Source organism: Trichoplusia ni, chromosome 2 (genome assembly GCF_003590095.1).
Source record: "Trichoplusia ni isolate ovarian cell line Hi5 chromosome 2, tn1, whole genome shotgun sequence".
NCBI classification, from domain to species: domain Eukaryota; kingdom Metazoa; phylum Arthropoda; class Insecta; order Lepidoptera; family Noctuidae; genus Trichoplusia; species Trichoplusia ni.
Window position 1 is genome coordinate 15,791,549 of NC_039479.1, and position 11,175 is coordinate 15,802,723.

At 37.6% G+C, this 11,175-nt stretch overlaps 1 protein-coding gene across 1 annotated transcript; it reads left to right on the forward strand.

The window, feature by feature from the left end:
* Positions 1-3,406: 3,406 nt before the first annotated feature.
* Positions 3,407-8,207, forward strand: LOC113508406 (leucine-rich repeat-containing protein 70). The gene is made up of 2 exons (XM_026891425.1): positions 3,407-3,562; positions 6,530-8,207. The coding sequence occupies exons 1-2, from the start codon at positions 3,407-3,409 to the stop codon at positions 7,586-7,588; spliced, it is 1,215 nt and encodes a 404-aa protein (XP_026747226.1). The 3' UTR covers positions 7,589-8,207.
* Positions 8,208-11,175: the final 2,968 nt, after the last annotated feature.

Below are 11,175 nucleotides of genomic sequence, written 5' to 3' on the forward strand. Positions count from 1 at the left end.
TAACACTTGGAAATGTTTGATGTTTATTTATTCTGTTATTTCAAAATGACTACCCGTTCGCTAGCACGCGTAATATCTTTCTGTATTTGTTATTTATACCAACCGTACTCAATTTGCCTTTATCGGGCTATTCAAGTCGATGGAAGCTTGCGCATAGCACGGCCATGGCATTTCTTGATGATAAAATTGTAACAACACGGTTCAACTACTCTGTACATTGTGACATTTTACATAAGGGTGAGGTAAATTATGACGTAAATCACTTGTGAGAAAATTACCTCAAGACAGTTGTAAATGAAAACAAAGAATCTATAAATGTCTAGTCGGCGGGATGATATTGGAGCATTTAAAAAAGTCGACAGCAGTAAACCATGATTGGTCCAATAGATTGATACATGATAAAACAGGGGTCTAACGCCACGTCTAAGAGTAATGTTATATTCAATAACATAATAATGTTACTTTAATACGTGGTGGAAGAACCTTTGGAACAGTTTATCAAAACGTGCATATGCATTTCATAGATGACGTCAGACGCAACTTCTAATCGTTGAACATCAGTCTCTCTGAAGGCTCGTTTCACCCAGCGATCCCAAATAGGCATTACCATAATCATCACGCCTGACCCATGAATTACTGATAAATTCTAGTCTCAAATTCCATTTAGCATTTTTCAAGTCACACGATTTAAACAAGTTTTGTTCGTGTTAATGCTGACTAAAACTAGCAGAAACTTAAGGACTTCATATGGCAAAGTTACTTCGAACTGTTGCGTTAAGATTCATTATTGAAAGCTAAATACATTTAACTCGCAAGAAGTAAACTTGAACTTCGGATTTCATAGTTTGTAAGCACAACAAAGTACTAATTCTTGTAGTTGTGAGTACTACCTACGTATTCTATAGAGATAGACGAGAACAATGAGTTTAAGTACTAAAAGCTCTAAATTTGCAATAATTGTTGCATCTCACTTAAGCAACGTCTAGTTTTATGACAATAACTTTAGGTACACGTATTTTTTTTTAAACAATTCTCGCTCTAATTAGTTGAATCCTTGTGTCGCGGTTCAGTAACATACAATTGTCATGATTAAAGATACTCAGACTCAGAACAAGCATTCGTGGATCAGATAAAAGCTTGTTCTACGCGGGGATCGAACCCACGATACGTCACGCACAGTGTGTTTGGCGTGATGAACTCCACCAGTCGGCTATCCGTGCAGTCGTATGTATAAGTGAAGTATGAAATATTCCTTAACAATCTCTTTCATAATACTATCCTGGCTTTTAATTTTGACCTCAGGAAGTTTTATTATTAACATAGGTTTACTGGGCTCTGAAGTAAATTAAACGGTCTACATGTTTTATTAGGTACTCACGTTTCGTGGCCTTTAAAAGTGACTGCGGGTTCAGTGTAACAAATTCATATTCTCGCAATAAAAGGGCTGAGAATAATGTTATTAAAAGTTCAACTGTCACGAATATAGTTTACTAGTTTTGTTGATTCATTTTGAGAATTCTATTTTTATTTTTAGAACGTGCTCAAAATAGTTTTAGTTGCTCTACTCAGCCAATTATAATACGATCATTTGATTTGACCTTTTGCTTAGCCACGTTATCACTAAAGTTTCAATTTGTCTATTTGTGTGTGCACAATTATGTAGGCGTCTAATGAAGCGTGAGTAACTTTATTTAAAATATTTTAACTTTTAAATGTAGTGTATTTGATTGAATAATTAAAAAAATCTGGCCTTTATTAATTTTTATTCATTACAATATTTCTGCAGCACTTATGATGAACTGTCGATAGATATACCAATAGATATTATAGTTTACAAAAGGGGTATCTATTCAGTCCTAAAGATTAGCTTATAGCCTTAATCTATATAGCAGGGAGGTATATGCAAACATACACGGAACAAACAGCTCTTGCCCAGAGATGATAGGCTATATCGAGTTGTCGTAACTAAAACCTGCACGTCGCTATACGTACCTTGGCACGTACAGCTAGCTACGTACGTAGTTTTGAACCTAAACACTCGATAATCCGAGGACAATATTCGACAGTTGAATTAATGCTAGACATGTATAACAGCAACATGTAAATGGTAGCGATTTCGGAATGAAACGTAGAAAATTTTGTGGGATAATAATGTTACAAGGGTTTAATAGTTAGTAACAAAATACCACGTGATATAATTTCAATTATATTATATTGGTATAGTCGCGCTAAAGTCACTGTCTTTCACTATGTGGCGCAAGTTTGATCCTACCGTTGGACATGTGGGCTCCACCAATGCAGCAATGCTTTTTCTGAATCTTGTTCACGTGACTTGAATGTTTGGAAACAAAAGGTACACAAGTGTGGAAGTAGTTTTTTATAATAAAATATACATTAATAAGATTGATCGTGAACCCCTATTAATGACACGCAAGCGGCATGAGCATGCCATATTATTTACTTTCCTATTTTATGGATTTTGAATCTAGATCGGATGTAACATCTCAAAAGCCAAGGTTTCATAGACTTTCAATCAAAAGTCTTTTCAACTGAAAGGTTGTATCAAAATCCGAGTAAAAACTCGACTTGTTCTATTTTTTTGACTCTCGGAACTCGATGTCATGACATAACAACTCGGCTTTGGGTACATTTTCGCAGAAAAAAAAGAGTTGAGGCAATGGACGGAACAAGGATAGAATTGCCCCGGTTCTGGATATCGGCACCGCAAAATGAGTTTTTGTTTCCGAACTAATTATTTCGTGAAATGTTTTACTATATTAGTACATTTCCAATGTTTCTCTGTGTAAATTAACGCCCCCTTATTTTTATGAAATTCAAATTCAGGATCTCTGTAATATGAATTGTTAAAATTTCATCTTGTTAAGTCATAAAAGATCCGTCGTGAAAACGGGGTGGTTATATTTTAGAGTGTATCTCCATTTCACTGTGACACTGGAATAATAAGAATTTTACTATAAAGTAGCAAGCAGGAAGTTTTGATCTGCACTTTTCCCATGCGATCGGTTTCGACGATCATCCAATTCAATTTCCAGCAATGCCTATTTATTCATTACATACTTTCTTTTAGATCACTTGGTGTGTACATAATCAATGTAATAAAACAGAATTGTAAATTGCGTCATTTATTTCATACAAAATCTCGATCAGCTGACCTTTGTTAGCAGAACTGATTATCGTTAGTATAGTAGCAGTAGTTAGCAGCATATCTGACTTGTTTATTAAATAGTTAATTAAAATTAAACCCAAATGTCCACATAAAGGTGGTTTGGAGTAGGAATGAGGTAATGGTTTCTCCTATATGATGCTGTACCTAAAAGGGTACATAATTGCAACCTAATTTTAAGTTCATAACCTGTACCACGTGGAATGCAAATATATTGAATTGATGTTGTATTTTGTTCTTAGATGGGTGTTGCGTTGGCTGGTGACGGCGACGGCGTGGGGCGCGCTGTGCGGCGGCGGGCGCGCTCACACGCCCGCGCTCACGCCAGCGCTCACGCCGCCGTGCCCCACGCACTGCATATGTCTTTCTCAGTCGCAGGTATGTTAATATTAATTATTAAGTTATATTTTATGCTTTGATTAATTGAACATTATTTAAAATAATGTAGGCTCTTTGTAAAAGCAGATAACTGAGATAATTACGATTTATTCTCCGAATTAAAACTGCCTTTATATGTAAGCATCACCTAATGCGACGGTTAACTATATACTAAATTTAAAAAATGTTAAACTGTTGTTAGTAATAACTTAATTCTCTATAAGTCCGTCTCTCACTTTTATATTTGTAAAAAATTATGTCCGAACCAAAAAATCCTATTTGAAAAAACCACTGGAAATTAGATGTCGATGTCGGTCTATTTTCCACAGAACATTTGATTCGACTTTAAGTAACTGCCTGCGCCTTTCTCCTCCAAAACCCAATACCACCGGTTGTTAGGTCGGACCAGTTGTTGATTTTCCGTACTTCCGAGTACCGCGATAGCTTTATATTTGTACAGCGACCGGTACTAGGAACTTCTTTGAATACCCGTTATTCAAAAAAGTGTTTATTTAACCAAAAACTTGGTTAAAGTACGCGGAAGTAACGATGGCTTTGCAACTTTTAATATATGTGTCTATGTTATCATAATTCTGTATTAGCTCCATTTTTTTTTATATTTGTCTATTCTATCTCACTAGGTTAAAGCAAGAAAGCATACCGTGGACTCTGTGCTTTAAAGTAAAAAAAAGTATGCTTGAAAAATAGTACTACTCTATCCTTATTTTTACGATTACATAGATCTTCTCCCAAAATATTTGCCTGCATTAAGAGAAACTTATTCTGAAGTTATTTACGCCGTGTCTCACGCTAAATTTACCTCCTCTCGCCCACTTATGATAATCCGGATCAGAATATTCATCTGCATTTGTTCAGACAACTCCGTCAACTTTGGGAATTCGTCAAGCGTTTTTCGTCTTATTGAAATTAAACGCTCATTTACGATCAATTGTTTTAGGGAAATTCGACGTTAGGGCTTAAATTGGTAGATAAATAATAAATAATAACTAATATTATTATTTTTCATCCATATTATGCAAGAGATTCCGATTGTTAATGTCTTTCTCTAACCCCTGGTAGAGTCCTTCGTTACATTTTGACCTCGAGTTTGCCTTTAAAAAGGACCGGGTCTCCTCTCATGAAGTTATCGATCCTTTTATTGACAGAGATACAAATAATACAAAATTTAATATCTGAATCAATTCGGTTTCGAATTCAAATTCTAATATCATACTCCACTAATTTTATAGACGCGCATTCCTCGGAAAATTAATACAATTTTCCGCTATACGACCAAAGGTAACGGAAACTATTAGATTACACTGAAATTAGAGTCTGTAATCTCCACGATTCGCCCTGGAATTTCAAGCTGGTAAATTACTATTCCGCTTTCAATACGAAAATTATTCGTACTTTTTAAATTAGAGTAAATGTTTTGAGAAATCCGTTCGGAGAACTACACTAGAATATTGTTAGTGGTTGTTTAATGTAAAATATACAAGGAGGCGATCGTTCCTCACGTTAACATTATTAAACAATAACAACGTAAAGTACCATAGAAACTGTATTCGGCATAATTAGGGGCTCAATAGAGCCGGCAGCGACTGATGTAGGTATATGGCTAGTATAGGCTGCAGATTGATGAAATGGTTGGTAATTTCAGAATAATGTTACTAGAGCTACTTTGAATATTTTACTGGAATTACGTCTAAAAACATAAACTTTAAGCGTCAACTCATTTATGTGTAAACTCGGATGGACAATATGTTCTTAATCAGAACCAAAATTACTAAACTTTTTGTTTCTGTAATTTGTGTGTCAATTTTTATTATCAATGAAAATTAAACGTTTAAAATTTCATCAGTTCCATCTTTTTCACTAAAATTAGGCAAAGGCTTTAGCCTATACTGGGATATACCTATTATCATTTTTATACTTGGATAGTAGTAAAGTAATACATTTTTTTACTAGCATATCCTCTGTGTGTACGATTCTTACAGACCTTTGTAAAATTTTGAAATGCTTAAAAATATGTTCATAATTCTGTACGTCCACGGTTAAACATTTACATTCCTTGCACCAATCAACACGAGCCGGTCTCCGTGCGGTGCGAGTTCGTGAGGAATCCGCAACAAGCCTTCCTGAATCCCAAATTTTTGTGCAGCTTTTGAATTTGTGAATTTCATCATAATTTGCACGGTTTTTCGAATAGAGAGAGCAGCTGACACAGTTTTTGAGGATTTACTAGCTATATGTTTAAAAGAATAAAGTCAATGTAAAATTCTAGTGTAGTCCCCTAGTAGTATATGTTAGATAATATTGTAGATCAGTTTAATCTCATTAAACACATTTCTGTTGTAGAGGACTACTACTCGGTTGCAAAATAGGTTTATCTGTAAAATTCTCATATTGAAATGAATTTCAAGCACTCATTCATTCTTCATTTATAGTAAATCGAGGCCAGTTATTAATTGGATATCTTTTCCTGTAGGAAATATTGAAAGTGTATTCATAAATCCCCGTTTCGGAATACGAGCCGCGTATTTATACCAATTGATGAAATGCACAAACAGCCTATAACACGTATATTGAATTAGTGCGCACCTAGTAAATTGAATTGAAGCTTTGTTGCCGACGACGCTTTATATAATTGTACCTACAGGGCTGAATCAAATTGATATTTGTTTTGGTCGATTATGTGCGAAGCTTAAGTTTGGAACAATTCAATCAAAATATGGGTTTCGGCTAGCGGTATATGTCGATGACGATATTTTGGAAAGGATTAATTTTATTGACTGAGCAAACAATGGAAATAACGCTTAGATCGTGACACGGCGAAACTGATACTTTAATCATTTTTGTAGGATTGTTGTTTGCCGTTGTTACTGAGCTGGCAAATATTTGTGGAGGATATAGCGTTGATTACAATGTGAGTTGTTTGTTTAGTTGGTATTGTTTTTGTGGCAGGTTGTGTGCAACAGCGCGACGCTGCGCGGCGTGCCGTCAGCGCTGAGCGCGAGCGTGACGCAGCTGTCGCTGTCCCGCGCCGACCTGCGCGTGCTGCGCTCTGACGCCTTCGCGCACCTGCGCCAGCTGCGGCGGCTCGCGCTGGACGCCTGCAACCTCACTCGCATCCGCCCCTTCGCCTTCCGTGGCCTCCCGCGACTACGCGAACTTTACATACAACACTCGCCGCTCACCACCGTCGACGCGTTCGCCTTCGCCGCCCTACAGAATATCACTTCTATCGTCCTAACACATAACAGGATCGCTCAGATCGAAGGATACGCTTTCGCAGGAACCAATTTCATAAAGCTCATTTCCCTTCGAAATAATCCTATTAAACGCATTTTAGCACATGCCTTCTCGGGACTTAATGATGTTGCGCAGATCGAACTACCCTCAGGAATAAGATCAATCGAACCTCAAGCTTTTGCGGGGTTAGAAGGGGTCGGCGTCCTTGAGCTCGCTTACATGGACCTACCCGCCGTGCTGCCTGATACTTTCAGAGGGTTAGTGCGCGTTGGCCGCCTAGCTCTACGAGAATCAGATTTGGGTGTCGTTAGGGTCGGCGCCTTTGATGGCCTGCAGAGGGTCGATACATTAGAAATATGTAATAACAAAATTGACGCCGTCGAGGAACTATCACTTGTGCAGAATAATAGCGTCACAACATTCAAACTCACCGGGAACCACATGTTGGAGACTCCGGAGGCAGTGATTCTGGAGGTTGACAATATAGTGATTCGAGGAAATCACTTGCCTTGCGAGTGTGGTCGGGATCCTCTCGCTAACCCACTAGCTCTGACACAAGATTTTGCAGAGGAAAACTTTTGTATATCACCTCTGAAAGTGAGAGGACGAAGCCTGGGCAGCGTGGGGGCCGGCGGCGCGGGCTGCCGCGGCGAGGCGGGGGGGAGCGCGCGCGCGCGGGCCGCCGGCGCCGGCGCACGCCCGCTGGACGCGCTCTCCTCGCCGCGTCTGGCGCTCACCGCTGCCACCCTCGTCTTTCTCGCGAGTAGTTAACCGCCTTCGGTGTTCAATTAAGTGAGATGTATCCATTTGTAAATATTGTAATATATGCGATTGAAAAACATAATAATGCGAAATTTTACATTGAAAGGGTCCGTTCATTGTGTATACGTTGGACCATGAATAAAATTTGCCTTTGGAAATAGCCTAATGTTTTCTTTATTCTGATTTCACATTTGTGTGTGAACTAGACCCCAAAATGATATTGCCATAAAGTACCATTTCATAACAGTACATATCAGTACCATTCTCTAAACGTGAAACTGAAAGATGATCGACCCGTTCATCAAAAAAGGCATTCGAAGATTTATGGTAAAGTAAAAATAGCGTTTATCTGTATTTCTAGTCAATTAGCAGACGCCATCAGATAGCGGCTGAGTAATGTTCCGTCGTCCGGGCGCGCGCCGGGCGCCGGCTGCCGGCTGCGGCGAGCGCCGGCTCACCGCTGTCCGCCTTCAAGATACACAATTGTCGTTTGTTCTTAACTGATGGAACGTTAACTATTACAACTCATATACTCTACTGTCTTTTCAGTGAACTAACTTGTGTTCATTTGTATCTACGACTTCAAATAATAGATAAACGAAGCGCCAAAAGCATAGAGGCATTAAAGTTGTTTGGACTAAAAATAGGGTAATAAACAAATCAAACGAGTTTTTGCAAACAACCGAAACAATCTGTTACATATTGTGACGTTACGATTGAAACGTTAACCGGTTAGACATGCATCAAAATCGGTAGCGGTTTAATTTTTGCGTGAGTGAGCTAATTGGTATTCGGGAGAGCATTCATCGCTGAAAGCCGCGGGAGTGGGTACGTGCCGCGGCGCTGGGCGCCGGACCGGCGCGCGGCGTGCCGGACTCAGCCGGACACAGCCGGACGTATTCGATACACACGTCGATTGTCAACAGCATGTCACGGCTCATTAGTGCGCTATCGATCGGACGACTAGTACATACAAGCGCTCTTCTGACTCCCGACGGCACAATTTGCAGCACTCACTTCACTGTCCGTAATTCGACATGTCCGACACAATTCTAAGGTTTTGGGTGAATCAGACCTATAAATCTGCTTCCTCGTTTTACATTTATCTCCTTAATTATGTGCGTGTTAGGTTATTTTTTCGATACATGTTAAACCTAATTAGCCTTTAATCTTGCTTAGTATACAATACTGTTGTGAAAAACAAAGGATTTTTACGATATTTGGTTACACTTTGTGCTATTTTTGTCATATTTGCGTAATCAAGCCACAACGACGTACAAAAACCTTTTTCAACTCAATATTGTTTTAAATGTGTTTATCTATCGTGATATTGGTGTTGATTGAGGGTCGACGTGATCGAGCTACGCCGTAGCACCGTAGGAGAGCTACGAGTCGTCCTAATGACCCGCGGTTATACCTGCAACTGACGGGTTCAAATATAAAAAGGGACTGAATAAAAGAAAATGTGACTATGATGATTTTATATTCGAACAGGAAAGTAATTCTACATTTTGTTTACATATTTATCTAAAAATCGAGGAATTATGCTTCTTGAACTTCTCAGAAATTTTTCAAACAAAAAACGTATTTAGATAATGAATATTAAATAAGTACTGCGGTAAAAGAAAAAATGTTGCGTTATTATATTTTGATGAATTGAATACAACAAGCACACAACATAAAACAAACATTGAAAATGGGCTTCGCCTCGAAGCGTTTCGGATCTTTTGTTGCAAATGAGTGTAGGTTTATTGTTTTCATGAAGGATACAACGATAGAAATTATTCCAGTAAGGAAAAATAGAATAACGTCCATAACAATTTTATAGAGTTCTTTAAAATAAAGCTCAAAATTTCAGTTACAAATATAATATTCTTATTTCAATCACAAAATTGAAATGGAGAGAGTTTTTGATTTTCTAAACCTTTCACATGTAGGTCATAAACGTATGATAAGAGTGCTTCATATATACGTATGTTTCGTAACTCAATGCAGTTTCCAATAAAGCAACGATTGACGGTAGCGTACTCTGAGATAAGGGTGAAATTTACGTCTTTACATTGTGACATAACCTTATTTTATACCTTTTGTCATCGTTCTACGAGAAGATCCCCAATTTATTACCACTGAGATATGGAACCTCTTTAACTAACAACTTTAAGGAGTATTCTACATGTGTTTATAACCTCTTTTCAGATTATCGTAAACTTTTATTGGTTATGTATGAGTTTAAATATGATATTTGATGTCGTGGTTTCTTAGGTTTACGCGAATGTTAGACATTGAAATGAAACGACTTTTACGGATTTTATCGCGGTTTAATTTTTGGTTTTAGTTCCCGACGTTTCGACACCTTTGCAGGTATCATGGTCACGGGCAGACTGAGATGGTGTTCGTCTTGACAGAAGATGTTGCTCGTTCTACCTTCATATTTTTAATTAATTATTTATGGTCCGACCTACCAAATAATACAAAAACTCAAGGCTAAACCCAAGAGCAGCGCTGCAAGACATCACGACACAGTGAGCTCATACTGCGTAGGTCGGACCATAAATAATTAATTAAAAATATGAAGGTAGAACGAGCAACATCTTCTGTCAAGACGAACACCATCTCAGTCTGCCCGTGACCATGATACCTGCAAAGGTGTCGAAACGTCGGGAACTAAAACCAAAAATTAAACCGCGATAAAATCCGTAAAAGTCGTTTCATTTCAATATTTGATGTCATTATCAAATTTATTTATAAAATCCACGTTGACAATATTTTATTACGACCGTTTAATTGAGCTTAAATTTGAAACGACTCTTTGATAATTTGAAACATAACTCTGTATGAGTGCACCATAAATACATGTAAAATAGATAATAAGATAATACGATAAAAAAGGAAATCGATAGATCCAATAACAAAAGAAGATTGTCTCAAGGCTACAGACGTCATGTTGGCCAAATATGTTCTCCTACTATATAATGAAATTGTTACGTCTGCCTAAATACAGATAGGATATCTATACTTCATGTGTGATTATTCACGACGCCTCATCCATAATATTAATTGGATTATGATATGACAACTAGTTAAGTAACAACGGCATAAGCTTGTAAATACCATACATACCTGTATCACCTAATTAGTATTCATTTTTATCCTAGCAAAAAGTCCTACACTTTGAAACATTGAGAAATGTTTTAGTAATGCAATTACCCATATGATCTCAACGTATGGCTGAGTGGTTTACAGTGGTGTAAGTGTTGGAATCCAACGGGATCGATTACAAGGCAAGATAAAGATCAAACTGACCTTCAAACAATAAATCCATGTTGAGAAGGGTAAAACGTAGAAGTTTTTACTTCGAAAGTTGCTATGGAAAGTTGTTAATGATAAGTATAAGTAAACGTCTATTTTTACAAATGTATAACAAGTCAAAAGTTTCATAAAAGAGGGCAAAACTACTTCCGATACTGTTCCTATTCAGAGAAAAAGTACAGCTGAGTTTCAAAGATAACTTAGTTCGACTGTTCTAGAGTTCGGTTCACATCTCTACGTTGAAATAGATCGCCGTAATAAAGCTAAACTCGTTCAAGATCTTACTC

Excerpts from the sequence above, each read along its gene's own strand:
- LOC113508406 (XM_026891425.1), top strand. The coding sequence starts at position 3,407 with ATGTTGTATTTTGTTCTTAGATGGGTGTTGCGTTGGCTGGTGACGGCG. Across the intron at positions 3,563-6,529 it reads TATGTCTTTCTCAGTCGCAG|GTTGTGTGCAACAGCGCGAC; the intron begins GTATGTTAATAT and ends TTTTTGTGGCAG.